The sequence below is a fragment of the Salvelinus sp. IW2-2015 genome, linkage group LG36 (genome assembly GCF_002910315.2).
Source record: "Salvelinus sp. IW2-2015 linkage group LG36, ASM291031v2, whole genome shotgun sequence".
NCBI classification, from domain to species: domain Eukaryota; kingdom Metazoa; phylum Chordata; class Actinopteri; order Salmoniformes; family Salmonidae; genus Salvelinus; species Salvelinus sp. IW2-2015.
Genome location: NC_036875.1, coordinates 9,939,304 through 9,957,341, shown reverse-complemented (window position 1 = coordinate 9,957,341; position 18,038 = coordinate 9,939,304). Strand labels below are relative to the sequence as shown.

Sequence of the window (18,038 nt, the reverse complement as noted above, 5' to 3'; positions counted from 1 at the left end):
TGTAAACACCAGGCCTACTGATGTCATGGCATTTCCCACTGTAAACACCAGGCCTACTGATGTCATGGCATTTCCCACTGTAAACACCAGGCCTAATGATCTCATTTCATTTCCCACTGTAAACACCATGCCTACTGATCTCATGTCATTTCAGTGATCAGTGGCATTTGGAGGTGTGCAGGACATGCACTTTTGTTTTCCTAAAGAAAAACAAAGGGTCTGTTTTACAAGCACATCAATTTGTCTGACGGAAGGGGCATTACTTTTTATTGGCGGCATGGCAGGCACCCCAGGCAGGCAGCTGCATTGTGCGAGGGGTGATATCTGCAGAACGTGTCTTTGATTCAGACAGAGCCATTTCTCCTGGAAATCATCTCCTCACATTAGCATAGATGGCTACTTCTATGGGATCTGCTGCCTGATGTTAGGAATCTGTGTGTCGTGTGTACTGCCATGTCTGGCATGCTGTCAGGGGCTCAAGATGGGTTGCACATGCACACTCCCAAGTCAAATGAATGTAGCTGCTCACGTGGAGGTGGTTCTATAGCAGCCGCAATACCTGCAGCCCTGTGACACGCACGTTAATCACCTAATAAAATCAAGCTAATTCTACCCGCTAATCCCATTCTAATATCATTTAAGGAAAGATTGGCCTCTTAAACGCAGAAAATGCCGTCGTGCATTAGACTGTTTCTCATATTTTGATTTCAATTCCCTCAAATGTTATGTTTAGTAAGTAATGAGGTTTGTGGGATTGTTTTAAGGAAACACCCGTTTCTGTGATTATTTCTGGAGACTGTTTTTCTGTTGACAGAGTGAAGCCCCTGAGACACACGTCCGTTGTCTTGTGCTGCACAAATGAATATTGCCCAAGAGGAAATCATTTCTGCAACGTTTCACGTTTCCATTATATTAATGGAGAAGTGGGCAGACATTTATGAAAGATTAAGTGTGCGTGTGTGTGTTAAATGTGTAAGTCATACTTCTATTTAAATACAATCTAGTATTTTCTCATTCAGAGCATTTAATATTTAATTTGATCATTTAGCCTACCTTCTACCCCGTTTTATATAAAAATGCATTTGTTGGTTTGTTCAGTCTTCATGCAGTTCAGGAATAAAAAAAGTACTATCTTAAAGAATAGGTATGCGAGATTTGTTTCTTTATGATTTAAGGCTTTTGATTTAGAATATGGACACACACGAACACACACTGCAGCGTGGTTTTCCCGGTGGCGCCCGGCTGTAGCTTTCATGTCATTTGTGTCGTCTCATCAGTGTTGTGGAGGCGGTGAGGGACGTTACTTGATATTCAGCGGATAGCTTTGTCTCCCAGATGTAATCACCAGCAGGCCTAGCTGCCTCCGCTGCAGAGGACAGTCACCGGGGGAGATATAGAAAATTGTTTATGTGTAATGATACAATAACAAAGAAGCTAAGACTGTAAAGAACAATCTGGAAGCGTGTGTTTAAAAGGAGGATTTTTTTCAGTGGCATAAATACTCTACAAGCTGGGATATATAGGGTGGTGATGAAATCAGGAAAGACTACTTCTAAAGAATCGGCCTGTCTACGTCTTCATTTGGATGCTGGGCAGCGCTACTGAGGTCTGTGTCAACATGGGGATTGGTAGAGATGGCTTCATGATAGCTCTCTTCAAATCTAACCGTAGGAGAAGATTTGGAATGGAGCCACCAGTGTTTTAACTGTAGAACTTAGAGGAAAGTCTGCTGCATCGTGAGCTGTGAATGACTTCAACGATTCCTGTGAATACCGTCCATGTTAAAGGTTTAACATTTGAGTTAACAATCAAGTCTTGAGTGGCACCAATTTTTACGTCTCGTATAAATGAGCTGTGAACACTCCTGTAAACCCAGGAGGGCCTTTCTCTCTCCTCTCTCTCTTTCTCTCTCTCTCCTGCGTGCGCACGTACACGTGGTGTGTGTGTGTGTGTGTCCGTAATATGTGATAAAATACTTCTCCATATTTTCCTTGTTGCCTCAGTGAAAGCCTCAGCGGGTTCGTTTAGGATATTCTCATGCCAGTGGCCTTTGCTAAGCAGAGATATTGTTCAGGGGGTAATTCACATGTTGCGAGGGCGGGAGTCTCAGTGTGGTGGGAGTGCCTGTTTTTAGTTCCCCCCCTACTCTTTTCTTCCCTTGCCTTTTGTAAGTGTGTTGATTGGATTGTGTTTGACAGATATGGAGTCTGGAGAGCGGCTGGCCTCCCCATCGTCAGCCCCGTCCTCCCTGCACATCACCTCCTCCACTGTCTCCTCCGCCGTCTACTCCCCAGCCCCTGCCCCTGTCTTGGCCAAGACGCCCTCCCTCAAGTGCAGTCTCACCCCCAGCCCTGCCACCCTGGGTTCCCCTCTCACCACCTGTGGTACGTACAGACTCTCTCTGTCGCAGACACACACAATGATGCACAGATGAATCACATCACAAGCAAACACACTGGTTGCAAAAATAAACACAATACAAATATTTTTGATGCTGGTTATATTTGATTATTTTCCGACTGCAAATTAAACAAGGACAGAGCATTCCTGAGTGTTAGTTATGAGGGATCATTAAGAAAAGCATCGTCTTCTAGCCAGTCTCTCACTTTTTATTTCCTGACTGTTTGAGTAGAAAGAAAAAAAACATGTTGAATTAATGAATGCCGACAATTAAAAACCCTCTCTGTTTAAGAATGTTGCGCACCCTCTTGGATTTCTCTTTACAATCTCCAGTTCAGTCGTGATTTGACGGGTCTGTCAGTCACCCCAGAGAGTGCTGCTGCCACTGCCTTTAATATGTTTTCTCTGAATACTAATTGTGGTCAAAGCCATTATGCGGCGGGCAACGGTGATGCATAAACAGTCAGATTACTCTGACCAGAAAATGAAATGTAAATTTCTCACAAACTGTGATATGAAAGAGAAAACATTTTTTTTTTTTTTTTGAGAAGAATTGCCAAAAATGTGTGTTTCTCTCATGCTGTTACAATGAAGAAGCCATTAGAGATTCCTCCAAATAAGCTATTTTGGACGTAAAGCTGGAATTAAATGTCGAAGGCACAGTGGCACCTCTGAAGTCACGTTGCGGTTCTGAGAATAAAGCGAATTGAGTTCTTTTGAGAGATACCCCCCCCCCCCCCCCACACACACTTTGGAAAGCAAAGTAAAGATAAAAGTGTGTTGGTCACACTTTCTAAGTGATTGAATTACACTTGCATGCTATACTTATGGTATTCATTCATTCAATTACAGTTATCTCACGTAGTACTTTTCAGATTGTTGCGATGCAATTTTTAGCTACAAATTCTCAATCGGCTTCGGAGATTACTAACCTGTTTAGGTTGAAATGGGGAAAAGGGTGTTTCATTTCATAGTGCTTTGAATCGATAATGGATTGGAAAATTTGTCTTTAAGCTCATACGTTGTTCCACTGACGGGCTTGATTGAAAATCTGAACTCGAGGTTTATCTGGCAGTGAAATGGATGATGATAAGGGAATTAATCGGTACAGTTCTTTTAAGGTCACAGATGCAATCAAAAAGTATATGTTGGTTGATTAGAATTGACAGGCAAGTAACTGAACTCACTTTAATATTTAGCATTTTCATGGCAAACTTGTGTGTATTCCTAACTAACATATCTCCACATAATTTAGGCCTACATCAGTTACTATCTTAACAATACTAAAATGTTAGGGAAATAAAATGACAGGAATTACCTGCAGCTAATGTGGAGATGACAATTCTCAATTTATAGTTACCATTATCTGTATTAGGCACTTTCATTTGTATGGTTGTGTGTGTGAAATGTATTATATTTTTATTATTTTAATGGGAAAGCTGAAATCACATGCTGTAAATTGTAAGCGAGCTGCTTGGAAGGTGGGTTTATAGACCAGTCACAAACCCAGTGGCAGACCATAAATGCTTCAATGTAGAATGCATAAAGTGAGAAGAGGGATCCGTAATGGAGCGTTACAAGACCCCCACGTTAAATTTTTTGGAGATATGTTAGGTCAATGTTGGCCAACTATTGCAAAGTAGCCATGCAATTTCGGCCAACTATAACCAGTAATATGTGTATATAAAGAGTTGAGCTTTTTTGTTTAGTCTTCACCCGTATGTCATTATAAACGGGCTAATAATATTTCGATTTTGAATTATTAAAATAAATTGTCCATTTTATTTTAAGACTTAGGTTGAGTTTTTTTTATTTCTTTGAGGGATTTAGTAATGTTATGAGGAAATGTGTTCAGTCATGTTTTTGATTCATGCCCATCACCTAGCACATGGTACTGCCTGTTCGAACAGCATGCACAGGCTTCTTTGCATGGCTGTGGCACTAATTGAGTTTCCATGAAATATGCTACTTCGGTACTCTCTATATCTGACTGTGAGAGAGGACAACGTGGCTCGTCTCGCCAACACGGACATAGACTGTGTGAATATTAAAGTCATTTAATTTTCTTTGTAGTTTTTTGTTGTTGCTAGAATAGTCCGCTCAGTAACAATTGCCACTGTTTTCCCAGGAGTCCTGGGAAGAAGTGATCAGAAAGAAGCACTCTAATGTTCCAAAATGTCCCATTCACACTGATGCACTCAGTGTCTCCGACAGTCTCTCTATTTTGTCAGCCTTCAGAGAGTAGTGGAGAAGCAGCAGTGATCTGTCAGGTGCATGGAGGAGGAAATGTAGGATTGCATTATTAGCTGACCAAATGTCCTGCGCCAATTTCAAAATACATGAAATTAACATCCTTGCAAATAGGCCTACTTTGTCATTTTTTCGCCCACCAAAACCATATGCAGTTTTACTTTTATTTTGACAAAATTCTGCAAAATGTTAATGAAGCAATGTTTTTTTATTGCGATAGTCATATTCAAACCCGAGCAATAGCCCCAGGCACTTTAAACATGCATGACGATCTCACTCTGAATAGAATCCCAACAGCCTCTTACAACCATGTCTCATATTTACTAAAGCGTGATTGAACAGATCAAGCCGAATCCGTGGGAGTCTTTCTCCTTTACACCCACTAACCAGTGTCTGTATTGATAACACATAAAACATTCTCTCTTTCAACCAGAGGATGTTGCAACCGATCCTTAAGGAGACTTCATACGGATACATTTATTTTGCTGTGGTGTTTCACCTACATGGCTTATGTATATTTTATTTAAATCGTACGCACACTTCAATTTGTCGTCTTCCTACTTCTCGTCTAGGAGACTTGTTTCGGGCGGCGGGCGATCATCATTTCAACATGTCTACGGTCTCAAGTGCCTTTCCCATCTTCAACCACCCAGCGTTTGGTCTGTACACTACCAGCTCAGGGCACTCAGAGTTTGGAGGCCTGGGGTCCTTGGGGATGTCTGCTGCCTTGGCTGCTCACTCCCAGCTTGGAGCCTTTCCAGGTATGGGAGCCTTTCCAGGTAGGGTAGCCTTTCCAGGTAGGGTAGCCTTTTTAGGTAGGGTAGCCTTTCCAGGTATGGGAGCCTTTCCAGGTAGGGTAGCCTTTCCAGGTAGGATAGCCTTTTCAAGTAGGGTAGCCTTTTCAGGTAGGGGAGCCTTTCCAGGTAGGGGAGCCTTTCCAGGTAGGGGAGCCTTTCCAGGTAGGGGAGCCTTTTCAGGTAGGGGAGCCTTTTCAGGTAGGGTAGCCTTTCCAGGTAGGGTAGCCTTTCCAGGTAGGGTAGCCTTTCCAGGTAGGGTAGCCTTTCCAGGTAGGGTAGCATTGAGTAGCATTCTTAATAAAGTGGATACACTATCCTAAGTTTTTAAACCTAGTAATCAGTGGTTTAGTTAGGGATTTTACAAGCTGTAAATGCATCAGTAATACACACAGTGAATCGCAAATGGCAACCTATTCCTTATATAGTGCACTGCTTTTGACCAAGGCCCATTCGTCAAAAATAGTGCACTACATAGGGAATAGGGTCCCATTTGGGACACAAACACAGTCATTTGATCAGTTCATTCTGCCTTCGGGGAGCTCCCAGAATGTGTGGTTAGCCTCAGCCAACTCCCACAAAGAGCCCAGCTAGCATGCATTACCTTTATGGTATCGTCCATCAGTTCAATAGGCAGCATTCAGACTGTGACGTTTATAGATTGGGAAGGTTCACAGGACCACCTTGACCTCAGAGAAAAAAGGATTGGACACCATCACACTTTTGAAGTTAAATGTTTTGTGGCATTACATGATTTTTTGTTTTGCTGTCATTCTCAGAGGAAAATAGTTTTGGTTAGTCTTCAGGAACAGTAGACAGTATATGGAGAATGTGAATATGTAACTATACTTTTTAAACATTGTAATGTTCTTAACAAAAAAACATTACATTTTGTTGTACTAGTCTAGAATCACAAATGAATCAGGAGTGTGTAGTTTTCAACTTCATAAAGCGTGAATGGCTCCATTTTGAATTGCTTTTAGCCATTTTAACAGGAAAGCGTTTCTGCAAGGCTGTGTTTTTGCAGCTGTGAAATATCCAGCATGTATGGAGCTCAAATGTGGAGCCATCCTCTGGGATGAGCTCATATAGTCTGTTTTTAATTTAGAAATTCTTAACATGTTTACAGTAAAAGGGGATGAAATCAGTCAGTGGAAAGCACTGGTCATCTGCTGAGATCTCTGTTCAAAGAGAAACTAGAAAGGTTGAACAGCAAAAACGCTGACTGTCTGAAACAGTGTGTCATCACAGAGATGGATTAAACGACTGTATAACTGTGAAATCAGTCTCGCATGGATTCTCTCCCCTCTCCCTCTACACCCCAGAATGGTGGAGGGCAGCTGAGGCTCAGGGGCGTGGAGCTGCAGCCTTCTTCCCACATCTCCTGGGGCTCCCGCCCATGTTCCTACCCCAACTCCAGCAGAGCCACGACCCCAGCCCCTTCCAGGCCCGCACCCCCAGCAAGAACGGACGAGCCACTGCCAAAGGTAGACGGACAGAAAGACGGACGCGCACACACACACACACACACACACACACACACACACTCCTGCCACACACACTCCTGCCACACACACGCACTCCTGCCATATGTTTTCCCTACTCTGCAAGCAATTTAATGAAGCAAGGAACTTTTCCCCATAAAAGAGAATGATGTCCTTATGGGCACAGGTACAATATCAAATATGTTTAATTGACCTTGGAGGCAATAGGAAGACATGTACATCCATAATTCAGTTTGTAAGCAGGTGCCGGGTGTCTCACCACTGAATATGTTAACCGGGGGATCCTCTCACTAATATAATGAGATTTTTCCTATTCGTAAGTGCTTTGGCAATTTCTGATAACTCATCATTTTCCAGAACTCCCGTCCTCTCCATTACTCACTACTAAAATGGTTGTTCCTAATGCATAGTTGTCTAACAGTGTGTTTTTGTCCTGCCCATAGGAGTGAATGGAGCAGTGAATGGCAGCAGTGTCTCCACTGTGTCTGGGGGAATCTCTACCACCGCCACTACGTTCTCAACACAGGGGAACACTGAGAAACTGAAAGGCACCAACAACGGCAGTGGCAAGATCCGCATGAGCCACCAGGACATGAACCAAGTGAAGGAGAAAACGAAAGAGAAAGTTAGTAGTGAACACCAAATGCATATCTGGCAACTAATAATTATTAGGGCTTACTCCAGGTAAAACGAGTCCAAAAAGGAACTAGTTTGTGGTGAACATATCTGGCAACGTTAGTAATCCCACAAGGGTGAATGCGCTACAGTGGGCTACAGTTTATGGCTGAACTGAGTTGGACTCCCCTCAGCTGGTATGAGTTTGTTGGGTTGAGACAACTGAGATGTTTGCTATGGTATTATGCTACCTTATTGACTGAAATGAATCCGTCACTGTTCCCCGTTTTAAAGAAACTTGGCAAGAAACTGGTGGAGGCGTCCAGCAACAGTGACAGCGAATCAGGGTCCTCCTCTGATATCTCCAGCGAAGGCTTGAACAGCAGTGAGTCAGATGACCTAGACGACGATGACGACGATCAGAGCAACGACAGCGACGATTCTAACTCGGCGAAGGAGAGCGTAAAGAGGAAGATTAAGGTGCGTTTCATTGTCACGTTAATTTTGGGACTTAAGGCACTTGTACGGTCAAACTGTCTGTTGGCTTGTTAGTAGCCATGTAAGTGGACTCATGCGTACACTATTTTAACCTTTCTGGCGCAGGCGTTCCGCTAGCGACCCACCTCGACAACATCCGGTGAAATTGCAGAGCGCCAAATTCAAAATACAGAAATAGTCATAATAAACATTCATAAAAAATACAAGTGTTATACATCGGTTTAAAGATTAATTTATTGTTAATCCAGCCGCTTTGTTAGATTTCAAAAAGTCTTTACGGCGAAAGCATACCATGCGACTATCTGAGGACAGCGCCCCGCATACAAAAGCATATAAAACATTTTCCAACCAAACAGATGCATCACGAAAGTCAGAAAGAGCGATAAAATAAATCGCTTACCTTTGATCTTCATCTTTTTGCAATCCCAAAGGTCTGTTACACAATGAATGGTCGTTTTGTTTGATAAAGTCCTTCTTTATATCCCAAAAATGTCAGTTTATTTGGCGCGTTTGATTCAGAAACTCACCGGTTCCAACCCGCCCAACATGCCTACAAAGGATCTAATAAGTTACCTGTAAACTTGGTCCAAACATTTCAAACAACGTTTCTAATCCAACCTCAGGTACCGTAAAATGTAAATAATCGATCAAATTTAAGATGGAATAAACTGTTTCCAATACCAGAGAAAAACGAGGAGCGCACTCTCATTCACGCGCACCAAAAGACTAGAGTCCACCCGAGTGACACTTAGAAAGAATATGACTACTTCTTCATTAAAAAAAAAAAAACATTGAACAATTTCGAAAGACTGTTGACATCTAGTGGAAGCCATAGGAACTGCAATCTGTGTCCTAATAATTCAGCTTCCCCATAGAAAGGCATTGGAAAATCCAATGACCTCAACAACAAAACATTTCCTGGATGGATTGTCCTCGGGGTTTCGCCTGCCAAATCAGTTCTGTTATACTCAGACATTATTTTAACAGTTTTATAAACTTTAGAGTGTTTTATATCCAATACTAGCTTCTGGGCCTGAGTCACCTCAGTCATCCAAACTTCTGAATACTGCCCCCTAGCCTTAAGAAGATTTATTAACATGTCATGTCTGTGTTTTGTCTTTTGAAATTGTTTCACTTTCCTCTTTGTTCTAAGCACACCGTGATCCTCGCTATGAATGTGAATCTCAGTTAAATGTCAAAAGCAGCTCCGCTAGTGGGTGGCGTGCTGGGTGTCCGACCTTGCTGCCCATCAGGGCTGCCATTGTTGGCTGGGTGAGTCAGAGCTGACGTGACACTGTCCTCCTCCCCCTCTTCTCTCTCTCAGGGCCTGACACAGAGCCCTGCCGACACCAAGAAGAAGAAACTCCGCGTCGCTGAAGGCGAGGAAGCTCGGGACAGCCGGACTGCTCTGCTTCAGAAACATCCAGACGAGGCCTTTCTCCATTCCCTCCACTACCCGCTCCATCCCTCACCACAGCCCCCAGCGCTGCCCCAGTCCATGGCCCTAGTCTTCCAGAGCTCCAGGACCAGGGAGGAAGAACTGAAGCAACACACCAGTGTGATCCAGGCGACAGGGCGGGCCAGTATTAAACCTTTGGCTCTGGTCACACAACCACGCAGGGAGGCCTCATCCTCTCCTCAACCCACCAGACCCTTCTCCCTCTCCTCCTCACCTAAATCCTACCCCCTTTCTTCCTCACCCAAACCGAACGCTGTCTCTTCTTCTCCCAAGCCCCTCTCCCTCTGCTCCTCACCCAAGCCCCTCAGTTCCTCACCCAAGCCCCTCAGTTCCTCACCTAAACCCTTGTCTCTGTCCACCTCATCCAAGCCTCCCTCTCTGTCTTCCTCCCCAAAACCACCCACCCTCTCGCCCTCGCACAAACCCAAATCTCGAACGGCCTCCCCCAAACTCCCCACCCTGTCTGACAGTATGAAGGCGGGCGGCAGAACCTTCTTGGATGAAACCTTGTTACACATCAACAACTTTAAATTGAAACAGGTGAGTCTAGTGTTCTGCTGTATGCAAATTATTTGCCTTTTCATGGTTTTGTACATGTGTGTAATGGTCTGTTTTCCACTCATTAAAAGCAGACTATTCGATTGAAGTCTTTCCCCAAAGTAATGCTGATGACATACTTTTCTTTTGTTGCCAAACGCGCCTTAGAATTTCGGATATGGATATTTAATAGCTCCCTTTTTTCTTTTTGACTATCATTGTTTCTGACGTGCAGATTTGAAAAGGTCAGCTGGGTTCCTCTCCACAGGAAATGAAACGTCTAAGCACTGTTATCAGCGGTTTGATTGTGCTTCATGTCGGCTCGCCCTGTACACGACTGAAAGTGACAATGCAGTTAGCTTTATTGGAAATACTTCACTAAAGCTGACACGCAATTAACTCCGTAATGCTTTAGGAAGCTCGTTGCTATCCCGTTGTTATCAAAATGGAACATTTTTCCTTTTTCAAAGGATTCAATTATTATTGTTAATCTGAACAGTGGTGATAGCATGTCAATCTATAACAAGACCTTTGCAATGGGATTTTAGTACAGCCAGAGTTTAGTAGAGGTATCTCAAAGAAAGGAAGTTGACAGCTAAGCCCGGACAACTGAACAGAACAAATTAGCAAGGATTGTGCCGAACAGCTTTGTGTTCATTGTATACCTTTTTCGACACGGACTTGTTTTTAATATACAGTGATCCCTCGCCACTTCGCGGTTCACTTATCGCGGATTCGCTATTTCGCGGATTTTCATAATGCATTTTTTTTTTTTTTTTGGTGCATTGTGCTCTGCATTCTGATTCGCTAAAAACTCACTCCCGCTTCTTGTATCAAAACATGCTACGAATTGTGCTATCATTTTGTCGTCTCGTGCAGTTATGTGTACGTACATAAAACAGCTTGGCAAATTTACATTAAGTTGGCCAAATTATCTTGTAATTTCGAACATCTCCTAAACCCATAATGTCGACGAAACGGCCTACACGTGAGTCACTGTATTTGTATACATGTAATAGTTGCTAATTGTAAAAAAAAAAAAAGTTTTCTATTTCGCGGATTTCACTTATCGCGGGTCATTTTCGGAACGTAACCCCCGCGATAAACGAGGGATTACTGTACTTCATGTGGGGAGACCCTCTTCCTCATTGTCATTCTCACTGAGCAATAATACAAGTGCATTCCTTATTACTACCACCTCCATTCACAATCTGCATTAATGGAAATGACTGACGGCTCGTATAATTACTCTCTCCCCTACTCTCCTTTAACCATTCCTCTTCCAGGAGCACTTCAAACAGGCCTTCCCTCTTCCACTGACCCATCAGGATCTGTTCAAGAGCCCGAAGAAAAAGAAAATGGCCGCCTCATCATCCTTGTCACTACCACCGCCCAAACTGTCTCCAGAGACCCTGAGCAGTCACACGCTCCCTTCTCCGCATACCAATAACTCCAACCTGTTCCTGGCCACCTCCTTCCTGGGCCCCCACCACAATGGGGTGATCCATAGCACGGTGCAGGATGCCCCCCTAGCCCTCATCACCAAGCCTCGCAGTATCAGTCAGAGCAGGAGCACCAACAACAAGTCTCTCCTGGCTGCCACCAGCCCGTCCTTCTCCATGCCTGTCAACCTGAGCACTGGGACCAAGGAGCACAGTTCCGGAGGCCTGGCCTCTACCTCACCAGGCCTGGCCCACAGAGCTGGGAAGAGCAAGGCCCAGCACAAGGCTCTCCACAAGGGTAAGGATCACCAGACCCATCTGGTGCACTCCCTGGTGGAGCTGTTCCGGGGCACAGAGTCAGACATCCCCGACAGCAAGGACTCGGACGACTCCGTAGAGGACGATGACGATGAAGATGATGACGACGATGAGGAGGATTCCGGCGACAGCCTATCAGGTTAGTCAGTTGAACACGTTAATGTAACGCAATGGGGGAACAGCACTTCATTCTGGTGTTTCTTTAAATGCTTCATCGCCTCGTCAGATACAGATTCAGTAGATACTCTGAAGAGTTTCCTTCAAGCGGCCTGTGGTTTTCAGAGTCTATGGCTTGCGTCACAAATGGCACCCTATTCCCGACATAGTGCAGTACAATAAAAAGGAATAGGGTGCCATTTGGGATGCTGCCTATGTCTGGTTTGATGTGAGATTAATGTTAATTGAGATATGACTTATCAAGTCCTCCACTCCCACTGGTGTCCCCTGCAGAGTCTGAGAGTAATGTGGAGAGCGACTCGGACGGCTCTGAGGACAACGTGAAGGACCGCAACGAGACCACCACAGACCCGGAGGCAGAGACGACCGCTCTGAAGCTCACCAAAGGCTCCTCTTCTCTACTCAACAACACCTCCTCCGGCCTCTCAGCCAGCTGCTCCCCTCTCAACCTCCAGGTCATCAAGGCAGCCGGTGGCCTGCCCACCCCAGCCATAGTGACCAGCTCTGGGGCCTTGGCCTACCACAGCACCCCCTCCTCCTCCTCCTCCTCCACTCTCTGCTCCACTCCACCAGGTACCAATGGAAATCTCATCTCTGCTCTGCTCTCTAACCAGTGTACTACTCTCATGGTTTATGTCCCAAATGGCACCCTATTCTGGTCAAAAGTAGTGCACTATATATAGAGGATAGGGTGCCATTTGGGAGGACTTGGTCTTGGGCCTTGAAGCTGTTTGTTGGCAGTGCAGACTGTTATCTTCCATTTGCTTAGTCAGATCACCCAGGCCAGTCCCGTTCAGGGGAAACAAGGCAGGTTTTTTCCCCAGCAGGAAAACATTGTTCAGCTAATCTCTCAGAGCAAAATAAGATCTCTGGTTAAAAGTGTTTTGCGTCATTGTTTTGATGACACAGAGCAAGCATTTGAGGCTTTAGTTTACCCTGGCTGGCATATGTTTAACCTGTTATTGTAGCAGCTCAAAACACTGGGCTGGCTCAGAACACGTGACTACTGCAGTCTGAGGGCCCGTTCCAAATGGCACCCTATTCCCTATGTAGTGCAGTACTTTTAACCAGAGTCCTATGGGCCCGGTCAACAGTAGTACACTACATGGGAAATAGAGTTCCATTTGGGATGTAGCCTGAGTCTTTTTCCTAAATGCTGCAATCTTTTGAGTTTTCATTCCATTCCCAAAAATCATTCCTAGCTCTATTACTTGATATCTGTTTTGATATGGTCAGTTTGACAAGCAATTTTGTTTTAAAATTATATATAGTACCAGTCAAAAGTTTGGACACACCTACAGTACTCATTCCAGGGCTTTCTTACATTTTTACTATTTTCTACATTGTAGAATAATAGTAAAGACATCAAAACTATGAAATAACACATATGGAATCATGTAGTAACCAAAACAGTGTTAAACAACTCCAAATATATTTGAGATTTGAGATTCTTCAAAGTAGCCACCTTTTTCCTTGATGACAGCTGTGCACACTCTTGGCATTCTGTCAATCAGCTTCATGAGGTACAGTAGTCACCTGGAATGCAGTTCAATTAGCAGGTGTGCCTTGTTAATTTGTGGAATTTATTTCCTTAATGCATTTGAGCCTATCATTTGTGACAAGGTAGGGGTGGTATACAGATGATAGCCCTATTTGGTAAAAGACCAAGTCCATATTATGGCATGAACAGCATAAATAAGCAAAGAGGAAAAAACAGTCCGTCATTACTTTAAGACATGAAGGTCAGTCAATCTACTCATTCCAGGGTTTTTCTTTCATTTTTACTATTTTCTAAATTGTAGAATAATAGTGAAGACATCAAAACTACGAAATAACACACATGGAACCATGTAGTAACCCAAAAAGTGTTAAACAAATCAAAATGTATTTTTATATTATTGACTGACTATGACTTTTCAAATCACCCAGTAGTACTATCTGCAGAGTTAGCTCCAGGTAAATGTTGCAATTCCTGGACCTGTGACCAAAAAGCTACAGTTGAAGTCAGAAATGTACATACACTTAGGTTGGAGTCATTAAAACTTGTTTTTCAACCACTCCACAAATTTCTTGTTAACAAATGATAGTTTTGGCAAGTCGGTTAGGACAGCTACTTTGTGTGTGACACAAGTAATTTTTCTATCAATTGTTTACAGACAGATTATTTCACTTATAATTCACTGTATCACAATTCCAGTGGGTCAGAATTAGAGGTCGACCGATTTAATCGGAATGGCCGATTTCAAGTTTTCATAACAACTGGAAATCGGTATTTTTGGACACCGATTTGGCAGTTTTTTTTGTTCGTTTTTTTACACCTTTATTTAACTAGGCAAGTCAGTTAAGAACACATTCTTATTTTCAATGACGGCCTAGGAACGGTGGGTTAACTGCCACATTCAAGGGCAGAACGACAGATTTTTACCTTGTCAACTCGGGGGATTCAATCTTGCAACCTTACAGTTAACTAGTCCAACGCTCTAACCACCTGATTACATTGCACTCCACGAGGAGCCTGCCTGTTATGCGAATGCAGTAGAAGCCAAGGTAAGTTGCTAGCTAGCATTAAACTTATCTTAAAAACAATCAATCAATCATAATCACTAGTTAACTACACATGGTTGATGATATTACTAGTTTATTTAGCGTGTCCTGCGTTGCATATAATCGATGCGGTACGTATCGTTGCTCCAATGTGTACCTAACCATAAACATCAATGCCTTTCTTAAAATCAATACACAGAAGTATATATTTTTAAACCTGCATATTTAGCTAAAAGAAATCCAGGTTAGCAGGCAAWATTAACCAGGTGAAATTGTGTCACTTCTCTTGCGTTCATTGCACGCAGAGTCAGTGTATATGCAACAGTTTGGGCTGCCTAATTTGCCAGAATTTTACGTAATTATGACATAACATTGAAGGTTGTGCAATGTAACAGGAATATTTAGACTTGGGGATGCCACCCGTTAGATAAAATACGGAACGGTTCCGTATTTCACTGAAAGAATAAACGTCTTGTTTTCGAGATGATAGTTTCCGGATTCGACCGTATTAATGACCTAAGGCTCGTATTTCTGTGTGTTATGTTATAATTAAGTCTATGATTTGATAGAGAAGTCTGACTGAGCGATGGTAGGCACCAGCAGGCTCGTAAGCATTCATTCAAACAGCACTTTCGTGCGTTTTGCCAGCAGCTCTGCTGTTTATGACTTCAAGCCTATCAACTCCTGAGATGAGGCTGGTGTAACCGATGTGAAATGGCTAGCTAGTTAGCGGGGTGCACGCTAATAGCGTTTCAAACGTCACTCGCTCTGAGACTTGGAGTAGTTGTTCCCCTTGCTCTGCAAGGGCCGCGGCTTTTGTGGAGCGATGGATAACGCTGCTTCGAGGGTGGCTGTTGTCGTTGTGTTTCTGGTTCGAGCCCAGGTAGGAGCGAGGAGAGGGACGGAAGCTATACTGTTACACTGGCAATACTAAAGTAMCTATAAGAACATCCAATAGTCAAAGATTAATGAAATACAAATGGTATAGAGAGAAATAGTCCTCAAATTCCTATAATAACTACAACCTAAAACTTCTTACCTGGGAATATTGAAGACTCATGTTAAAAGGAACCACCAGCTTTCATATGTTCTCATGTTCTGAGCCAGGAACTTAAACGTTAGCTTTCTTACATGGCACATATTGCACTTTTACTTTCTTCTCCAACACTTTGTTTTTGCATTATTTAAACCAAATTGAACATGTTTCATTATTTATTTGAGGTTAAATAGATTTTTATTGATGTATTATATTAAGTTAAAATAAGTGTTCATTCAGTATTGTTGTAATTGTCATAAAAAATTTGGTCCTCCAATAATCGGCTTTTTTGGTCCTCCAATAATCGGTATCGGCGTTGAAAAATCATAATCGGTCGACCTCTAGTCAGAAGATTACATACACTAAGTTGACTGTGCCTTTAAACAGCTTGGAAAATTCCAGAAAATTATGTTGTGGCTTTAGAAGCTTCTGATGGGCTAATTGACATCATTTGAGTCAATTGGAGGTGTACCTGTGGATGTATTTCGAGGCCTACTCTCAAACTCAGTGCTTGACACCTCTTTGCTTGACATCATTGGAAAATTAAAAGAAATCAGCCAAGACCTCAGAAAAATAATTGTAGACCTCCACAAGTCTGGTTCATCCTTGGGAGCAATTTCCAAACGCCTGAAGGTACCATGTTCATCTGTACAAACAACAGTACGTAAGTATGAACACCATGGGACCACTCAGTCGTCATACCGCTCAGGAAGGAGACGCGTTCTGTCTCCTAGAGATGAACGTATTTTGGTGCGAAATGTGCAAATCAATCCCAGAACAACAGCAAAGGACCTTGTGAAGATGCTGGAGAAAACCTTTACAAAAGTATCCATATCCACAGTAAAACGAGTCCTATATCGACATAACCTGAAAGGCCGCTCAGCAAGGAAGAAGCCACTGCTCCAAAACCGCCATAAAAAAGCCAGACCACGGTTTGCAACTGCACATGGGGAAAAATATCATACTTTTTGGAGAAAAGTCCTCGGGTTTGGTGAAAGAAAAATAGAACAGTTTGGCCATAATGACCATCGTTATGTTTGGAGGGAATAGGCGGAGGCTTACAAGCTGAAGAACACCATCCCAACCGTGAAGCACGGGGGTGGCAGCATCATGTTGTGGGGGTGCTTTGCTGCAGGAGGGACTGGTGCACTTCACAAAATAGATGGCATCATGAGGATGGAAAATGATGTGGATATATTGAAGCAACATCTCAAGACATCAGTCAGGAAGTTAAAGCTTGGTCACAAATGGGTCTTCCAAATGGACAATGACCCCAAGCATACTTCTAAAGTTGTGTCAAAATGGTTTAAGGACAACAAAGTCAAGGTATTGGAGTGACCATCACAAAACCCTGACCTCAATCCTGTACAAAAGTTGTGGGCAGAACCTAAAAAAGCGTGTACGAGCAAGGAGGCCTACAAACATGACTCCGTTACACCAGCTCTGTCAGGAGGAATGGGCCAAAATTCACCCAACTTATTGAGGGCAGCTTGTGGAAGGCTACCTGAAACGTTTGACCCAAGTTAAACAATTTAAAGGCAATGCTACCAAATACTAATTGAGTGTATGTAAACTTCTGACCCACTGGGAATGTGATGAAAGAAATAAAAGCTGAAGTAAATCATTCTCTCAACTATTATTGACCTAAGACAGGGAATTTTTAATAGGATTAAATGTCAGGAATTGTGAAAAACTGAGTTTAAATGTATTTGGCTATGGTGTATGTAAACTTCTGACTTCAACTGTACATATGGCTAATAACAAAATAAATTATCTAATGACTGTTTCTTTGCAGCAAAATCTGCAGAGCTGGGAAGGTTTATATCCCCCATATACTGTATATAACATTCTATTGTTTGCAAGAATTTTGCTTAATTTAAATAGAAACATCATACGTTTTGAATCCGACATTGTTTTGCGTATCAGTTCATAAACCATGTGCCGTTGGAATTGGTACCTCAAACTCTTCCCAACTATTTTGTAATCTATATGGCTCAGCTGTCAATTGTTTGGTCCTCAAATAAAAGTTGTCTTTTTTAGTGATCCAATACATTATATAGTACACTTATCATCATTTGGTTGTAATCCAGAGAGGTTAGAAAAAGTATCTAGATCCTCTCAGGCTGTTGAGGGATCCAAATGATGGATTTAAAAGAAAACATGAATCATCAGCGTACAATGAAACCTTTGTTTTTCAGCCCTGGATCCTCTTGATATTATTGTTGGATCTGATTTTAACAGCTAACATTTCTATGGCCATAATAAATGGATATTCCGATAGTGGACAACCTTGTTTTACTCCTCTTGACAGTTTAAAACTTGAAGTAGCCATTATTTACTATTTTACACCTAGGGTTACTATACATAACTTTAACCAGTTTAATAAGAGATTCCAAAATTGAAATATTCCAGGCATTTATATATAAACTCCAGTCGTACTTTATCAAAAGCCTTTTCAAAGTC

General features: G+C 42.6%; 1 protein-coding gene across 17 annotated transcripts in view; it reads left to right on the top strand.

Annotated features, from left to right (window-relative positions):
* Window positions 1–18,038, top strand: part of LOC111959312 (bromodomain adjacent to zinc finger domain protein 2B) — an 89,700-nt gene that overhangs the window by 50,951 nt on the left and 20,711 nt on the right. For 15 of the 17 annotated variants that reach the window (XR_011474999.1, XM_023980801.2, XM_023980814.2 and 12 more), the window contains exons 3-10: window positions 2,199–2,384; window positions 5,223–5,429; window positions 6,770–6,931; window positions 7,393–7,574; window positions 7,859–8,044; window positions 9,387–10,061; window positions 11,345–11,957; window positions 12,269–12,568. Coding sequence is in view for 16 of the 17 variants with exons in the window: in XM_023980801.2 (XP_023836569.1) it covers window positions 2,201–2,384; window positions 5,223–5,429; window positions 6,770–6,931; window positions 7,393–7,574; window positions 7,859–8,044; window positions 9,387–10,061; window positions 11,345–11,957; window positions 12,269–12,568 (2,509 nt within the window). In the remaining variant the exon portion in view is untranslated. Of the gene's footprint in view, window positions 1–2,198; window positions 2,385–5,222; window positions 5,430–5,478; window positions 5,502–6,769; window positions 6,932–7,392; window positions 7,575–7,858; window positions 8,045–9,386; window positions 10,062–11,344; window positions 11,958–12,268; window positions 12,569–18,038 lie in introns of those variants that run through there. The other 2 variants (XM_070437703.1, XM_070437707.1) reach the window with 2 other exon arrangements.